Source organism: Chiroxiphia lanceolata, chromosome 5 (genome assembly GCF_009829145.1).
Source record: "Chiroxiphia lanceolata isolate bChiLan1 chromosome 5, bChiLan1.pri, whole genome shotgun sequence".
NCBI classification, from domain to species: domain Eukaryota; kingdom Metazoa; phylum Chordata; class Aves; order Passeriformes; family Pipridae; genus Chiroxiphia; species Chiroxiphia lanceolata.
Genome location: NC_045641.1, coordinates 55,345,832 through 55,357,900, shown reverse-complemented (window position 1 = coordinate 55,357,900; position 12,069 = coordinate 55,345,832). Strand labels below are relative to the sequence as shown.

General features: G+C 40.0%; 1 protein-coding gene across 1 annotated transcript in view; it reads right to left on the bottom strand.

The window, feature by feature from the left end:
• APPL2 (adaptor protein, phosphotyrosine interacting with PH domain and leucine zipper 2) overlaps positions 1-12,069 on the bottom strand; it is a 33,591-nt gene that overhangs the window by 3,073 nt on the left and 18,449 nt on the right. The window contains exons 6-19 of the mRNA XM_032687766.1: positions 12,001-12,042; positions 11,823-11,881; positions 10,721-10,867; positions 8,510-8,592; positions 5,098-5,256; positions 3,734-3,922; positions 3,389-3,431; positions 3,255-3,311; positions 3,052-3,140; positions 2,450-2,602; positions 2,275-2,327; positions 828-1,002; positions 261-297; positions 9-149 (exon numbers count right to left, since the gene is read on the bottom strand). Of these exons, the coding sequence (XP_032543657.1) occupies positions 9-149; positions 261-297; positions 828-1,002; positions 2,275-2,327; positions 2,450-2,602; positions 3,052-3,140; positions 3,255-3,311; positions 3,389-3,431; positions 3,734-3,922; positions 5,098-5,256; positions 8,510-8,592; positions 10,721-10,867; positions 11,823-11,881; positions 12,001-12,042 (1,427 nt within the window). The remainder of the gene's footprint in view (positions 1-8; positions 150-260; positions 298-827; positions 1,003-2,274; positions 2,328-2,449; positions 2,603-3,051; positions 3,141-3,254; positions 3,312-3,388; positions 3,432-3,733; positions 3,923-5,097; positions 5,257-8,509; positions 8,593-10,720; positions 10,868-11,822; positions 11,882-12,000; positions 12,043-12,069) is intronic.

The window sequence follows — 12,069 nt, the reverse complement described above, 5'->3', positions numbered from 1 at the left end:
GTGCAAACCTTTTCCCCTTCTGTGTTGCTCTCAAAAACATACGCGCTCATGGATTCTTCTCCCAGAGTCTCAGTGAGGTGGACCACAAAGCCAATCAGTCGCCTGTTCTCCTGGTGGGCAGCAAACTGTGTCACAGTGGTGAGTTCAAACTGGAAAAGTAAAATTATTTATTTGTTTTAACCAGCATACAGTCTGCTTGGTCAAGGGCATGTGACCGAGTAGTCAGTGGAAAACTGGGTTCAGAAAGAAAATTTACTTACACTTGTTCGTGTAACTTGGGTTTGAGGATCTATTAACCTACAATTACATGCAGGGGAAAAAAAAAGAAAATTATTTTAGAGTGATTCTTGGTAATTTCAAGGGGCTTTTAGAAGGGGAGGCACTATTGCACTTTTACAGGTGAGGAAACACATACAGAATCAGATGCTTTATCTGTGATTGGCGAAGCTCAACTCTAGATCCTGACTCTCAGCTGCCTGACATGTACAAGTCAGAGCACCTTTCTGAATCACTCACTCAGAAAGGATCCTGAGTGCATGGGCTAACACATAATGCAGAGGGACATAAACACACCCCAGCTAAAGGGAGTGTATCTTTGTGGGGCCTTATAGCCCCATGGTATCTCCTAGAATTTGGTAGGATGTTCTTACAAATTAGTCAGGAGGATGATTTCTAGATCCTACAGCATAAGAAAAGATACATTTTTTTCTAAATAAAGTGACTCTGGGGATCTTGCTTCCTCAAAGAGCGTATGCCTTGGAAAAACAAACCCAAAAATACTCTTTTAATCACAAGTTGTATGAAGAGAACAGAATGTTGACAAGTACCTCAAGTTCTTGCTGGTGACCATGAGATGGGATTCAGTCATACGGAATATGTTGTGGATGGCACGAGCAGCCAAGACTTGTCTCATAGCTTCATAAATCACCTCACATGTGCCATCTGACTGAACAGCCATAGATCCTAAAAACCGAACTACAAACATCTGCTGCAGGAGCGAATCTGGAAGACAAAAGGCATGACTTCCTTCACTGTGCTACTTCAATTTTCCAGTAACTGAAGTTATGGAATTATTTTATTGACTCTGGAAATTCAGCAGTAAGCCTGTGGTTGGTGACCGTTGCAAGCGGTGGCTTCCTGCCATGAGCCACACAGTGCCCTGACCCAGTTTTAAACAGTGCGTGAACAGGCAGCAGTGTGGAGGTGGGGAAGGAAATGACTGCAGTTGCTTGGGAGCCTTAAAAGTGTAACTGGTCTTTTTTTATTTATTTGATTAGCTAGTAAAATTCCCTTGCCCATTGTGCTATCAGGTGCACATAAACTGCAAATAAACTGTGATAAATTTATGACTGTGCACAAGCCTTGGCTTCCGTCAAATTAACTCGTAAACTTTAAGCCTTGTACATTCTTCACTTTCATCTATCCTTCTGACCTCCCATGCAGCTGGGTCCAACGAGGTTGTCATTAAATCCTTCCTTGCTCCTTGACTGTCAACGTAAGACTGACTTACAAGTAAGCAGCCATTATGCAGCAAAGCCATTGTTTGCTCAGGCTCCCTGTACGGCTTGGTGGTGAGCAAGGGAAAGTAGGTCCTGCTGAATGTGACTGTTCAAAGGCCACGACAGCTCTGTCTGCACCTTGCAACCCACCTAACTCACAATGCAGGGGGAGGGCTCACATCAGTAGGTTCTGCTTTGGTTCTTCTTATGAGTAGTTTTCTGACTGGGCTGTGGGTTCCAGACAGTGCTTGTGACTGGCACAAAGATGAGAACAGCCAGGGCCAAGCCCTACAGGCGCTCAGGGAAGGTCAGAACTGTTGTCTTTCACTGGCATGTCACTGAGAGGAGCTTTATGCTGGGCCTCTGGGAGATTTACACTGTGGATCTCAAAGTGCACATTGGTAAGGGATGGCTACAAAGCAGCCTCAAACTTGAACAGAATTATAACAGAGTACCATCAACCACTTTTCTAAAGAAGTCAAAAGCTACCTTAAAAAAAAAAAAAGAATAGAAGACAAAAGAAAAGCAAACAAAATCTTTTTGCCTTTAAATACTTCAAATAAACCTAATCTGGAATACAGCTTGGACTGAAAAAAGGTGTTTGTTTTCACAGGTAGCACTGTTTAAAAGACTGGCTTCTGAAAGGTAACTACCTTAGCAGTACTATGGATCTGTTACCGCTGCTCTATGGTGTCAGTTGTTTTCCTTATAAGACACTGGGTAGCTGACAGCCTAAAATCCTGACTAATTTTATCTGGGAAAAAACAGTACTGACCTTCCTCCTCATCTTTGCTGCTGTCTTCAGATTCCCCAAATGGGTTTGCACGCCTATGAAACAAGAATTAAAACTTTAATTACAGATTCTGGTCACCACAAACACATACTGCAATACCTCATCTTCTCCCCTAAAATCACACTGTTAAAGTGATTGATCACTGTCTCGGCCATACCTGCTGCCTCTATTCTGGTCCAGGAATTCCATGGCAGGCAATACGATATCAAATTGAATTGGTGTTCCAGGAGCAATGAGTTGTGTGGAGTCCTGAATGTCACCTGATTCACTGGGAATTATTTTATCATTTTCCATATTCTTTATAGTCTGGCTAAAGTGAAAATGGAAAAGAAAATATGTTTCAATCAGTGACACCCTGCCTTTGCTCTGGAAGGCAGACAAAATTATTCAAAAATCCAAAGCAGGACAGAACCACTATACAATCACAAAAATAAGATATTTTCCTACTGATTTGTTACTGAGACCTCTAATAAATAATTAATCTCTGGTTGGTTGGTTTGGGTTTTCAGACATAATATTATTTAGGAAAAAAATGAAGTGCTGGTATATTAAACCTGAATGCAGATCAGCTCTGAGTGTGGGCTCACTTTCAGCAATAGGTTGCCATTTGTCTCCCTGCCCTACAGTGTCCATATTCACAGCTGTGTTACCTGCAGAGACCTGGACTTGTGTCTACAGGTATCAGTGACAATCCTGATATCTTGAGACCACAGAGGCCCAGGCTTGTTAAAACTGCACATGTGCAAGGGAGAACATTACCTGGGGTGGTGAACTTCATGTTTTTTCCCCAGGCTGGTAATGGGAGTCACTGCTTGCAGGGCTGTCTGGTTCAGCTTGATTGCAGCTGCCTATGAAAACAAGACAGAACAGCTCTTTTACACACGTACTTTACATTACCATGTAAAGAATAATGGGAAGGCAAGTTGGAAGGAATGGACTGAAAGACAGAAACAAGCTCTTACCTCTGGATTGTCAGTGAGATAGATCTGCCTGGAGATGTTGTTTATAGCACATATCCACTGGAAGGGAAAAATGAAACTGAACTCTTCAAGCTCACTTGTATACAACAGTAACAACATTAAGAAAATATTTTTACCTCCTCATATTCTTTCTTGCTTTCTGCTTGAAGGGTTATACCCCTGGAATATAAGCATAGTGTGTATAAGCTAAGAGTGGACTCCAAGGCTTATAATAACATCACCAAGCTTTATATCTATTTCCATCAAAGGAACACAAATCACGAATAAGCTGCAACTAAAAGATAACACATGTGCTGTTCAGGCAGTTGTGGGCGAGGATTGGAAGGAACATGCTTTTAATTTGGAAACACCCTTCTGGAAACCCAGAAAAGCTTTACTACTACACCAAGCATGTTTTACATAAAAGAGCATCTGAAGGGGTAGGTGTGACTGGCTGTCCTCAAATAAAACCTGTCTCATACGCTTTTCCTGTAGGAGTAGTGATCTGAAAGCAGTATCTTCTGTCTTCACAGTCTACAGCCATAACAGAGCAGTTGTCCAAGTCCTGAATCAATCCTCCAGCTACTGCTCCCCTGGGCTGACACATCAAGTTGCCACCTTGAGTGAAGAAATACAATCTTTCCCAAGTTGTAGTCACCAGACCTGTTTTACTGAAGAGAAGATGCAGTGATAAAGACTCATTACTATTCAGAAATAACTCCAAACACGTATGAAACTGCAAACATATCTTGATGCTAATCAGAACTTTATGTTCACCCTGGCATTTTTTTAATGATGGATCTCTGTTAAGAAGAAAAAGCAGCACCTGTTCCTAGCAAAGACTAATCCTTAATGAAAGCTGAAGAATTAAATTAATTACAAACATCCAAGTAAAAACCAGTATCTTCTCGTTAAGGAATAAAAGAATATTGAGTAACTGACATAAAATACTATTAAGCTATTTAGTTGATACAGTGGTGATTGGCCAAAGGTTGGACTCAATCTCAGAGATCTTTTCCAACCTAAATGATTCTGTGATTCTGTGAAGCTGGATTAAAAAAGGAAAGGTATTTTCAAGCTGAAGAGCAGTATGAGCAATTTCAGCACAGAGAATCATAATTTAAAAAAGAATCTTCTCCAAATAGTATCTCAGAGACCATGTCCTCCCTAGCTACGGAGTCCTATTATACTGTAATCCAACTCTTAGAATACTATGAGAAATTAATAAATGTCCACTCACAAAGAAAAAATTATTAGTCAAACAGAAATAAACTGATATTTAATCAATCACATAAACAGGGTCACTATATGCCACCAATATACATAACTCCTACAGAAGTTGACAGAGGATTTTATTTAGAAAATCTGCAGAAGTAACTCCACGTGTGGTAACATTCCAAGTTATGCACTTGCATTGTTCATAAAGCTTTTGTTTATGTAAAAGAGGTCATTTATGAAAACATATATTAATTACATAAAATAGCTGTTTATTTTTGTACACACTATGTTTTCTTTAGCCCTAAGATCTGGGAACAATCTGAATCCAGCCCCCTCAGTTTCCAATTTTTAGCCACTTTAATGCAGAAAATTATTCCTGTAGGCGAATTCAACCAGAAGTAAACTTCTGTTTTAAGGAAAATAGTCTCAAACACCTTTAATTTGCTTTAAGATTCTAAAATGCATTTCCAAAGATGACAGAGATACTCAGGGGCTAAAGAGTAGAGCTGCCACAGTGATTCAGGAGCCTCAAAAATCATTACCTGAGAAGTCTTTATGACCTTAAAAAAAAAAAATGTAGCAACTGCTCAGCACTAAACAAATCAGCAGATAGCAACAATGTTCTTACTTTCTAAGATTAAGGTAGCCAGCCTTCTGGATGAGATTTCTATTGATAGCAGGTGAAGTTACATCAGAATCTGGGGTGTAAACAGATTCATTAAGTGCAATTAAGTCCTGCTGGGATACCCTCATTTTTTCAGCTTCTGCATCCAGCTCTCCCTGTATGCTGAAAAAAAAAAACAACACAAGAAGAAACCCAAAGCCATCATTAGTCATTTTATACCAGGATACAGCTAACACCTGGAAGACAAAATGAACAAAAATACCAATTGAGGTTATCTTGGAGAGTAGTGCAAAGATAAAGTATAGCCAATGGGTCAGAGGAAATAATTACTCCCATCTGTTCAGCACTTGTGAGACTCTAACAGGAGTACTGTGTTTAGTTCTGGTGCCCCAGTGTGGGAAAGACAGAAACAAAGTCAAGTGAAGAGATGACTAAGGGACCAAAACATGTGACATGAGAAGCAACTGTGAGAATTGCTTTTCAGTCTCATGACATGAAGACTAACAAGGAGGTCTTAACAGCCAGCTTAACTACTTGATGGGAGGGTATGCAGCAGATGGAGCTAGACCCTTCTTGAAGGAGTGCAGTGACAGGATGAGAGGCAATGGACACAAGCTATCACCAGATACTGTGTGTGCCATGTGTCAGAGAGAGTCAGAGATGGATGCTCAAAACCTGACTGGACACAGTACTGATCTCTCTGCTCTGATTCTGCTCTCAGCAGGAGAATGGACTAGATGACCTCTCAAGGTTCATATTGCAGCAGCTGTTCTTTGACTGTCATAAAAACAATACTAGCAAATATTTTATTTCTTTCTTAACTTTTCCAAACTTGAGGAGTTATTAACTGTATCCAGGCTAGGATACCTGTTAGGAAAACTCATGGGTGAGAACATAAGGATACTTGCCACTGCATACCTTAGAAAGTCTTAACACATGCAGCTATGCCATAAGTAATTTTCTCCCTATTTCCTGCACAAGTGTTTAAACCTTTTGAAGAACATGAGCACAGAACATAAGGTGTACACAGCAAGACCAGAGATCCACATAAGTCCACTATCCTGTCTCTGACAGTGACAAGAACACTGGAAAAGGGCAAGCCAAGGAGGTTATGATTCTTCCCCTGCTCTCCTCCTCTAGAGTCTTTTGTAGAAGATATCCTGTAATTGTTGAAGGAATCTAGAGACACAGTGCTGCATTTAGGTCAGCACTAAGCAGTGTCTGACTGGCCAGATGAAGAGCCAACTTGTATCATGATGTTGGTCTGTTTCATGTTAGCTTATTTGAGGCTTTTCCATATTTTGAGAAAGCTGAGACTTCCTAAGCTCCCACATCACTTCCAAAACGAGACTGAGTGCTTCTTGCCAACTAGCCAAGTCACATGAGAGGGTGAGTTATAAAGGCTGAGTAATAACATCAGATCTGAAATATTTTAGAATGGTCTATGGATTTTGCAAGCTTTGAACTCTATCACTGTATGTCAGAATAAGAATTATTTAAATTCAATTTTTAAATAAAATGGAACTGTGCTGTCAGTTTTTACCTAAGTGCTACTTCAATGAATCTTTTGATCAGTTATTTTTGTTGCACCACAAAATGCTTTTGACAGAACTTCCCCGGCATCTTTATGGTTCCCGAGACCAGAATCCTCTTCCTAAGATGTGTTTATCCAATCTCCAAGGCAAAAAGGAGAGAAAAGCTGACAATTATGAAGTTATATTCATCTGTGGCAATTAGGCCAACTGGTTACTGAAAATATGTTAGTGATCTCTCTCCTGTGTTTTCACACTGTTAGCAATATTCACTGAATAAATGAAAATGCTTTTAAATACGAAGACTGTTTCACAATGAGCTTAAATAGATGCAAGACCACTCTATCACTGAAATTCTGTAGCTGCACAAAGGGTCGCATCTGCTTCTTGTTCCAAGAGAACAAATCTGACAAATGGAAAGCTTTTAGCTTGATTAGCAAGCAGATCTGACTCACTGAGGCTTTGTGATCCCCAGCACTAAAGGAGGAGAGGAGTGGGCAGCACAGTTTTCAGTGGCTGTGTAATCTGAAGTCGTGGAACCACATCCTGTGTCAGTGACTGCTACGCTGCACACTGACGCTCAGAATTTTACAAGATTCTCTTTCAGTTTTTCCAAAGATGTCACACTCCTGCACCTAGTTACATTTGAGTTGTACTTTCAAGCTTTTCTGTGTGACAGACTTAAAACACAAAAAACAGACTCAGCAAAATAACTGAGCAGACTATTTTTGCTGTACTGCATTTACTACTGTACATTATCCAGAACTCAAATCCATCAGACTTTGGAAAACAAGGGCTTATTCTATGGTGAGGATCCAACGGCAGGATCCTCACTGTGCCTGTGAGACACAAGGAAGATGCTCTAGATTTACTAAACAAAGGGCACTGTTTCAATGGAGTTTAAAATCTGTCCTCCAGTCTCCAAAAATGCTGCACAGACTGCAGAGGGATTTATTTCAGAAATGAGGATGCAAAGATATACAAACAAGATACATAAAAGAACAGAAAGTAAAGAATCCTTTAGTGAAAGAATCTACTATACAGAGCGATTATTTATAACACAATTCTCAAATTAACAAGCATGCACTATTTAAAATGCCACTAGAGTCAGAATAACTGATGATTTAGCTGCAGTTTGATATGAAAGGTATGAAGCAATAAAGTCAAGTACTCAGTTGGGACTAGGTGCTCTTTTAAGGTCCACTCCAAACCCTTAACATTCTATGATTCTATGATTAATGTTCTCTCTATTATGATTACATTTTAAATGTAAAGTTTACATTTACAGAGACTTAGTTCTAAAGAAAATGTCAATCTTCACTGCAAGTAGAAGTGGAGGGGAGGTGTAAGAAAAAACCATCACAAAATTAGGAGTACAAAAGCAGGGCAGTTTACTAAAATTAGGACTTGGTCAAACCAGGTTGGACCCAGTGGACTAATACAGCTTACACTGGATGCAATGAATATGTTCCCTAAGGTGAGGAGTTTTGTTTGCCTTGTGTAGCTACAAAACACACTCTAGGCCCTAAATCCTTCTTTGAGAGGTTAATGGATTATTGTTACAGTACTATTATAGAGGATCCAGTAAGTATAAATACCTCTAATTCAGAAAGCACTTTAGGTCTATTATATTAACTCTGTTAACCCATGTGTAGCTCAAATTCCATACTTTTGTACTTACGAAGAGACACAGGGATGTAAGAAAGCATGTGAACACTTACATAGTTCCTGGCTATACTGTAACAGTTCTCTCTGTAGTGTACTGACAGCATTTTCCTTTCCAGGTACACATCCAGAGGTACCCTCAGTTAGTGTGCTGAAGGTTAGAGAACTACTGCTCAGAATCCAGTGGAAGACAAAAGGAAACAAAAGTACCAGACTACCTTTGAACCATGTCTGAAACAGATGACAAAAAGCTGTCCATTCTTTTGGAAAACATCTCTGCTCCTTTCTTAAAGAAGTTGATCTGAAAAAATAAAATAAAAAAGACACTGGAAGATCTCTTGGCTTTGGCAGACAAGTAACAGATTGTGGGGAGTGTTCACAGCGATCCCACGATGACGGATAGTTTTGGCAGGCAATCAAACACACGGTCAAACAGCTGCGTTGCCTTTCTTTGTGCTTCCCACTTTTGCAGCTTTCCACCCTTTCACACATAGATAAGCTGTTGGCTGCTGACAGGTATGTCTCCAATGAACTTTCTAAATGACTGAAATAAGGGAACAGGTAGCTTCTCCCATATTAGCACTGTGCAGAATTGGGTCTCGTGGTGTTATAAGCTGCTGTGTGCAATGCCACCACATCAAAGGAAATGGGACACAAAGCATCCATTGAGTTTCAGTAGTCCAATCTGGACTACCAACTCCAACATGAAAATCTTTTAAGTGCTACAGCAAAGTCAGTCAGGAAAGTGATGAAGTAGTAGTAGCTGTGCTAGCAGAAGCCTCCAAGGCAATTGGTTATATCGACTACAGATTTACCATGGGTTTTGTTCTACTGAAGGAGCTAAAAAAAGGTACTACGGTCAAAGTGCACATTTTGTGACAGAAGATTAATTCTCTTAGCTGGTATGGCTCAGCAAGCACACAACAGCAGCAAAGTACCCAGTGTAGACTTGACCTTGGATTACCTGCTATGGGGCACACAGTCATCATTAGGGCCTACTGGCAACCGAGTGAAACACGAACACAGCTGGCATGTGTGTGCAATGAATTAGGTTTAAAAAATATATATAAAAAAAAAAAATCAGTGAACTATCCTGAAAAGAGATGGAAAAGCAAATTCTTGGATGTTAAGCAATTTATTTGCTATTTCATCCACTTTTACTTGTGATTTACTCCCTTTCCCTAACCTTACTCTTACCTGCAACTCCGACTTCTGCAACTGTATTATTGACCACAGGCTCCCTTTACAGGCAAAGGAGAGAAGACATGCCCTCCTGAAGAATGATTCATCTATTTTATTTCTGAAGCCTAGCTCAGGAGGGAAGAGCTCTAAATCCCACTGATGATAGACCGACATGCCTAGCTCACACGCTGATGTCAGTTTTCAGTCAAATGAACCCTGTATTAGCCACTTCTTCCACAAATTCCTTACAGACTACTCATTTGTTGGAAATGTGAAATAGGAGACATGTTTTGAGTAATTAATGAAAAAATATATGCTTGGGATGAAGGGCAGTTCACAATATTTAAGCACCAATATCAACTGGCTTCTGGTTACCGAGTCATTCCCATGACAACCTAAGACTTTTCTGTATAAAGCGCTGAGATACAGCAGTTCTGTCAAAGTACAGGGAAAGTAAGTTCTGTTTGACTTCCAGTAAAGGAAACCAATGCAGTTCTTTCACTTAGGATGGTTGCAGCAGAGAAGCAGTGTGAACTCCCATGGTGGAGAAAGTGACTGAATCCTCATTTTCTACCTGTTTCAAATGGGGCACATGATCTGCAAAGGACAGGACAATGGAGATGATGATGATTCACATTACAGTCCCAAACTGAGCACTGCATCCATTTTTCCTGTTTCATAGCCTGTTTCTCATTTTCCCAATGCTTTCTGTCATCAGTGTCAAAGCACAAAAGACCCTTAAAATGGGTGATAATGAAAATCAAATGCTGTGAAAATACTGGTCCTCCTTACATCCCAGAGAGTCAGATTACCAGTATTACTACATTTTACAGACTTGAGAAATGCTCTATCAAATTACTGGTAGGATAAAAACTAGAAAAATGTTTTGCCAGCCTTCTGCTCAATCCCCTCTACTGTTCTGTCCTTCAAGTTCTCCAGAGCATGCTCTGTTCCCTATCGTGTACACTCCTCATCAGTATGCCGAACATTATGTGCCAGGAAGGGAACTGCTACATAGGAGAGTTTGTGCAGAGTAAACAGTGGAAGTAAATGCTACTGCACTGATAGCTTAGCTGTGAAAAATCAGTTGTTAAAATCTAGGCAAGCTGAACACAAGCTGTTTTCCTCCTCTCCCCCCAACATACACCTCGTTATAATTTGTCGGTTCTCACAATAAATCCTGAGTTACAATGTTCTACTTTTCCCAGAAACATGTCTAAATGATATGGATGCTTTACTGTCCATACCTGTCCTCGAGTATATCCTAGCATAGGTTCCATCATTGCCACTCTCTTCCTGTACTGCAGAGCATTCAGGGCACAGTAATATTGCAGGGATGAAAGGTGCTGCTTTCTTCTTGCATTTGCCACTTCTTTTGCCACTTCTGCCTTAAGCTGAATAAAAATTAAGAGGTTGACAAAGTGTTACTGTGTATATGGATATATTTACTGATTATTTTCAAGTTATCTTTTAAGTAATTCTTGTTACAGAACCTTTCCAGGTTAAAAGGAAGGACGAGAAACAAAAAAAGCAAATCCAAACCCCAAAGCAAGTACTTCAAACCCTTCTCTGTCAAGACACTTAAGCTTTTGGGGAGCCCCAGTGACTACAAACTATGTAACAACCACAAGTAAAAATCTGGATCTGATCTCTCTGCAAGAAATTTATTTGCAGCTGAGATCACAACACAAATCTGCAAGTGCAGAAATCAGAGATGAATAATTCACCATATGCTATGTCACATTTTGTTCTGTAATGCATTTCCTTACAAGGACCATCCTGTAGAACTGATTCACTCTTAGGACAGGGCCAGTTACATGCTTTTTGGCATAAAGGGATGTATTTTGCAATAGTGGTCCAGTGGGCAAAGAAGAAGAAATGTAGAACAATCCCACCAACAGAGTTATGTTAAGTGGAATGACAGTCCACAACAGGGAAATTTAAGGAAGGTAGACGTGAAGAAATGGGACACTTTAGAAACAGCAGACACAAGGCTACATGACAGTTCACAATGAATTGTATTCAGTGATGCTGCATCATCACCTCAGCTGTACAACAGTAGGCCTACACAAATCTATTTATAGCCATTTGGATGGCCTCTGCCTGAAGAGCTCCCATGGACCCGAAGGGCACTAGTTCAGCACAATATTTGATCACTTGCCTAACTTGGGAGAAAACAGGTGTGACTTTGCTGAGTTGATGTTGAAAAGCTTTGTGTCTGCTTGGAAACAAAATCACAAGTACTCTCGAGCTGCTGTGAATTTAAGTAATGAACTCTCCAAAGTTCCTAAGTGAACAGTGATGCAGACAGAATGGCTGAGGAAAACATTTTCCTTTAATGTTTGTTACCTTTTCATTTTCTTTCCTTTTCGGTAACCTGCTATACTTTGCCATGGACACGTCATGTTCTGTAGACAAGGAATATTATTGTTTTTAGAAATGTGATGTGTGCGTGCATAGATTAAAAACGTCTTCTGTGATATAACAAGTGCACACAAACAGAAACAAACAAAACAGGGACACATACCGTTGCTAGCAAGGCCAAAAAGGTCCTTCAGTGTGCTTACTTCTGGAAAAGAGAAATCAAATATTCAAA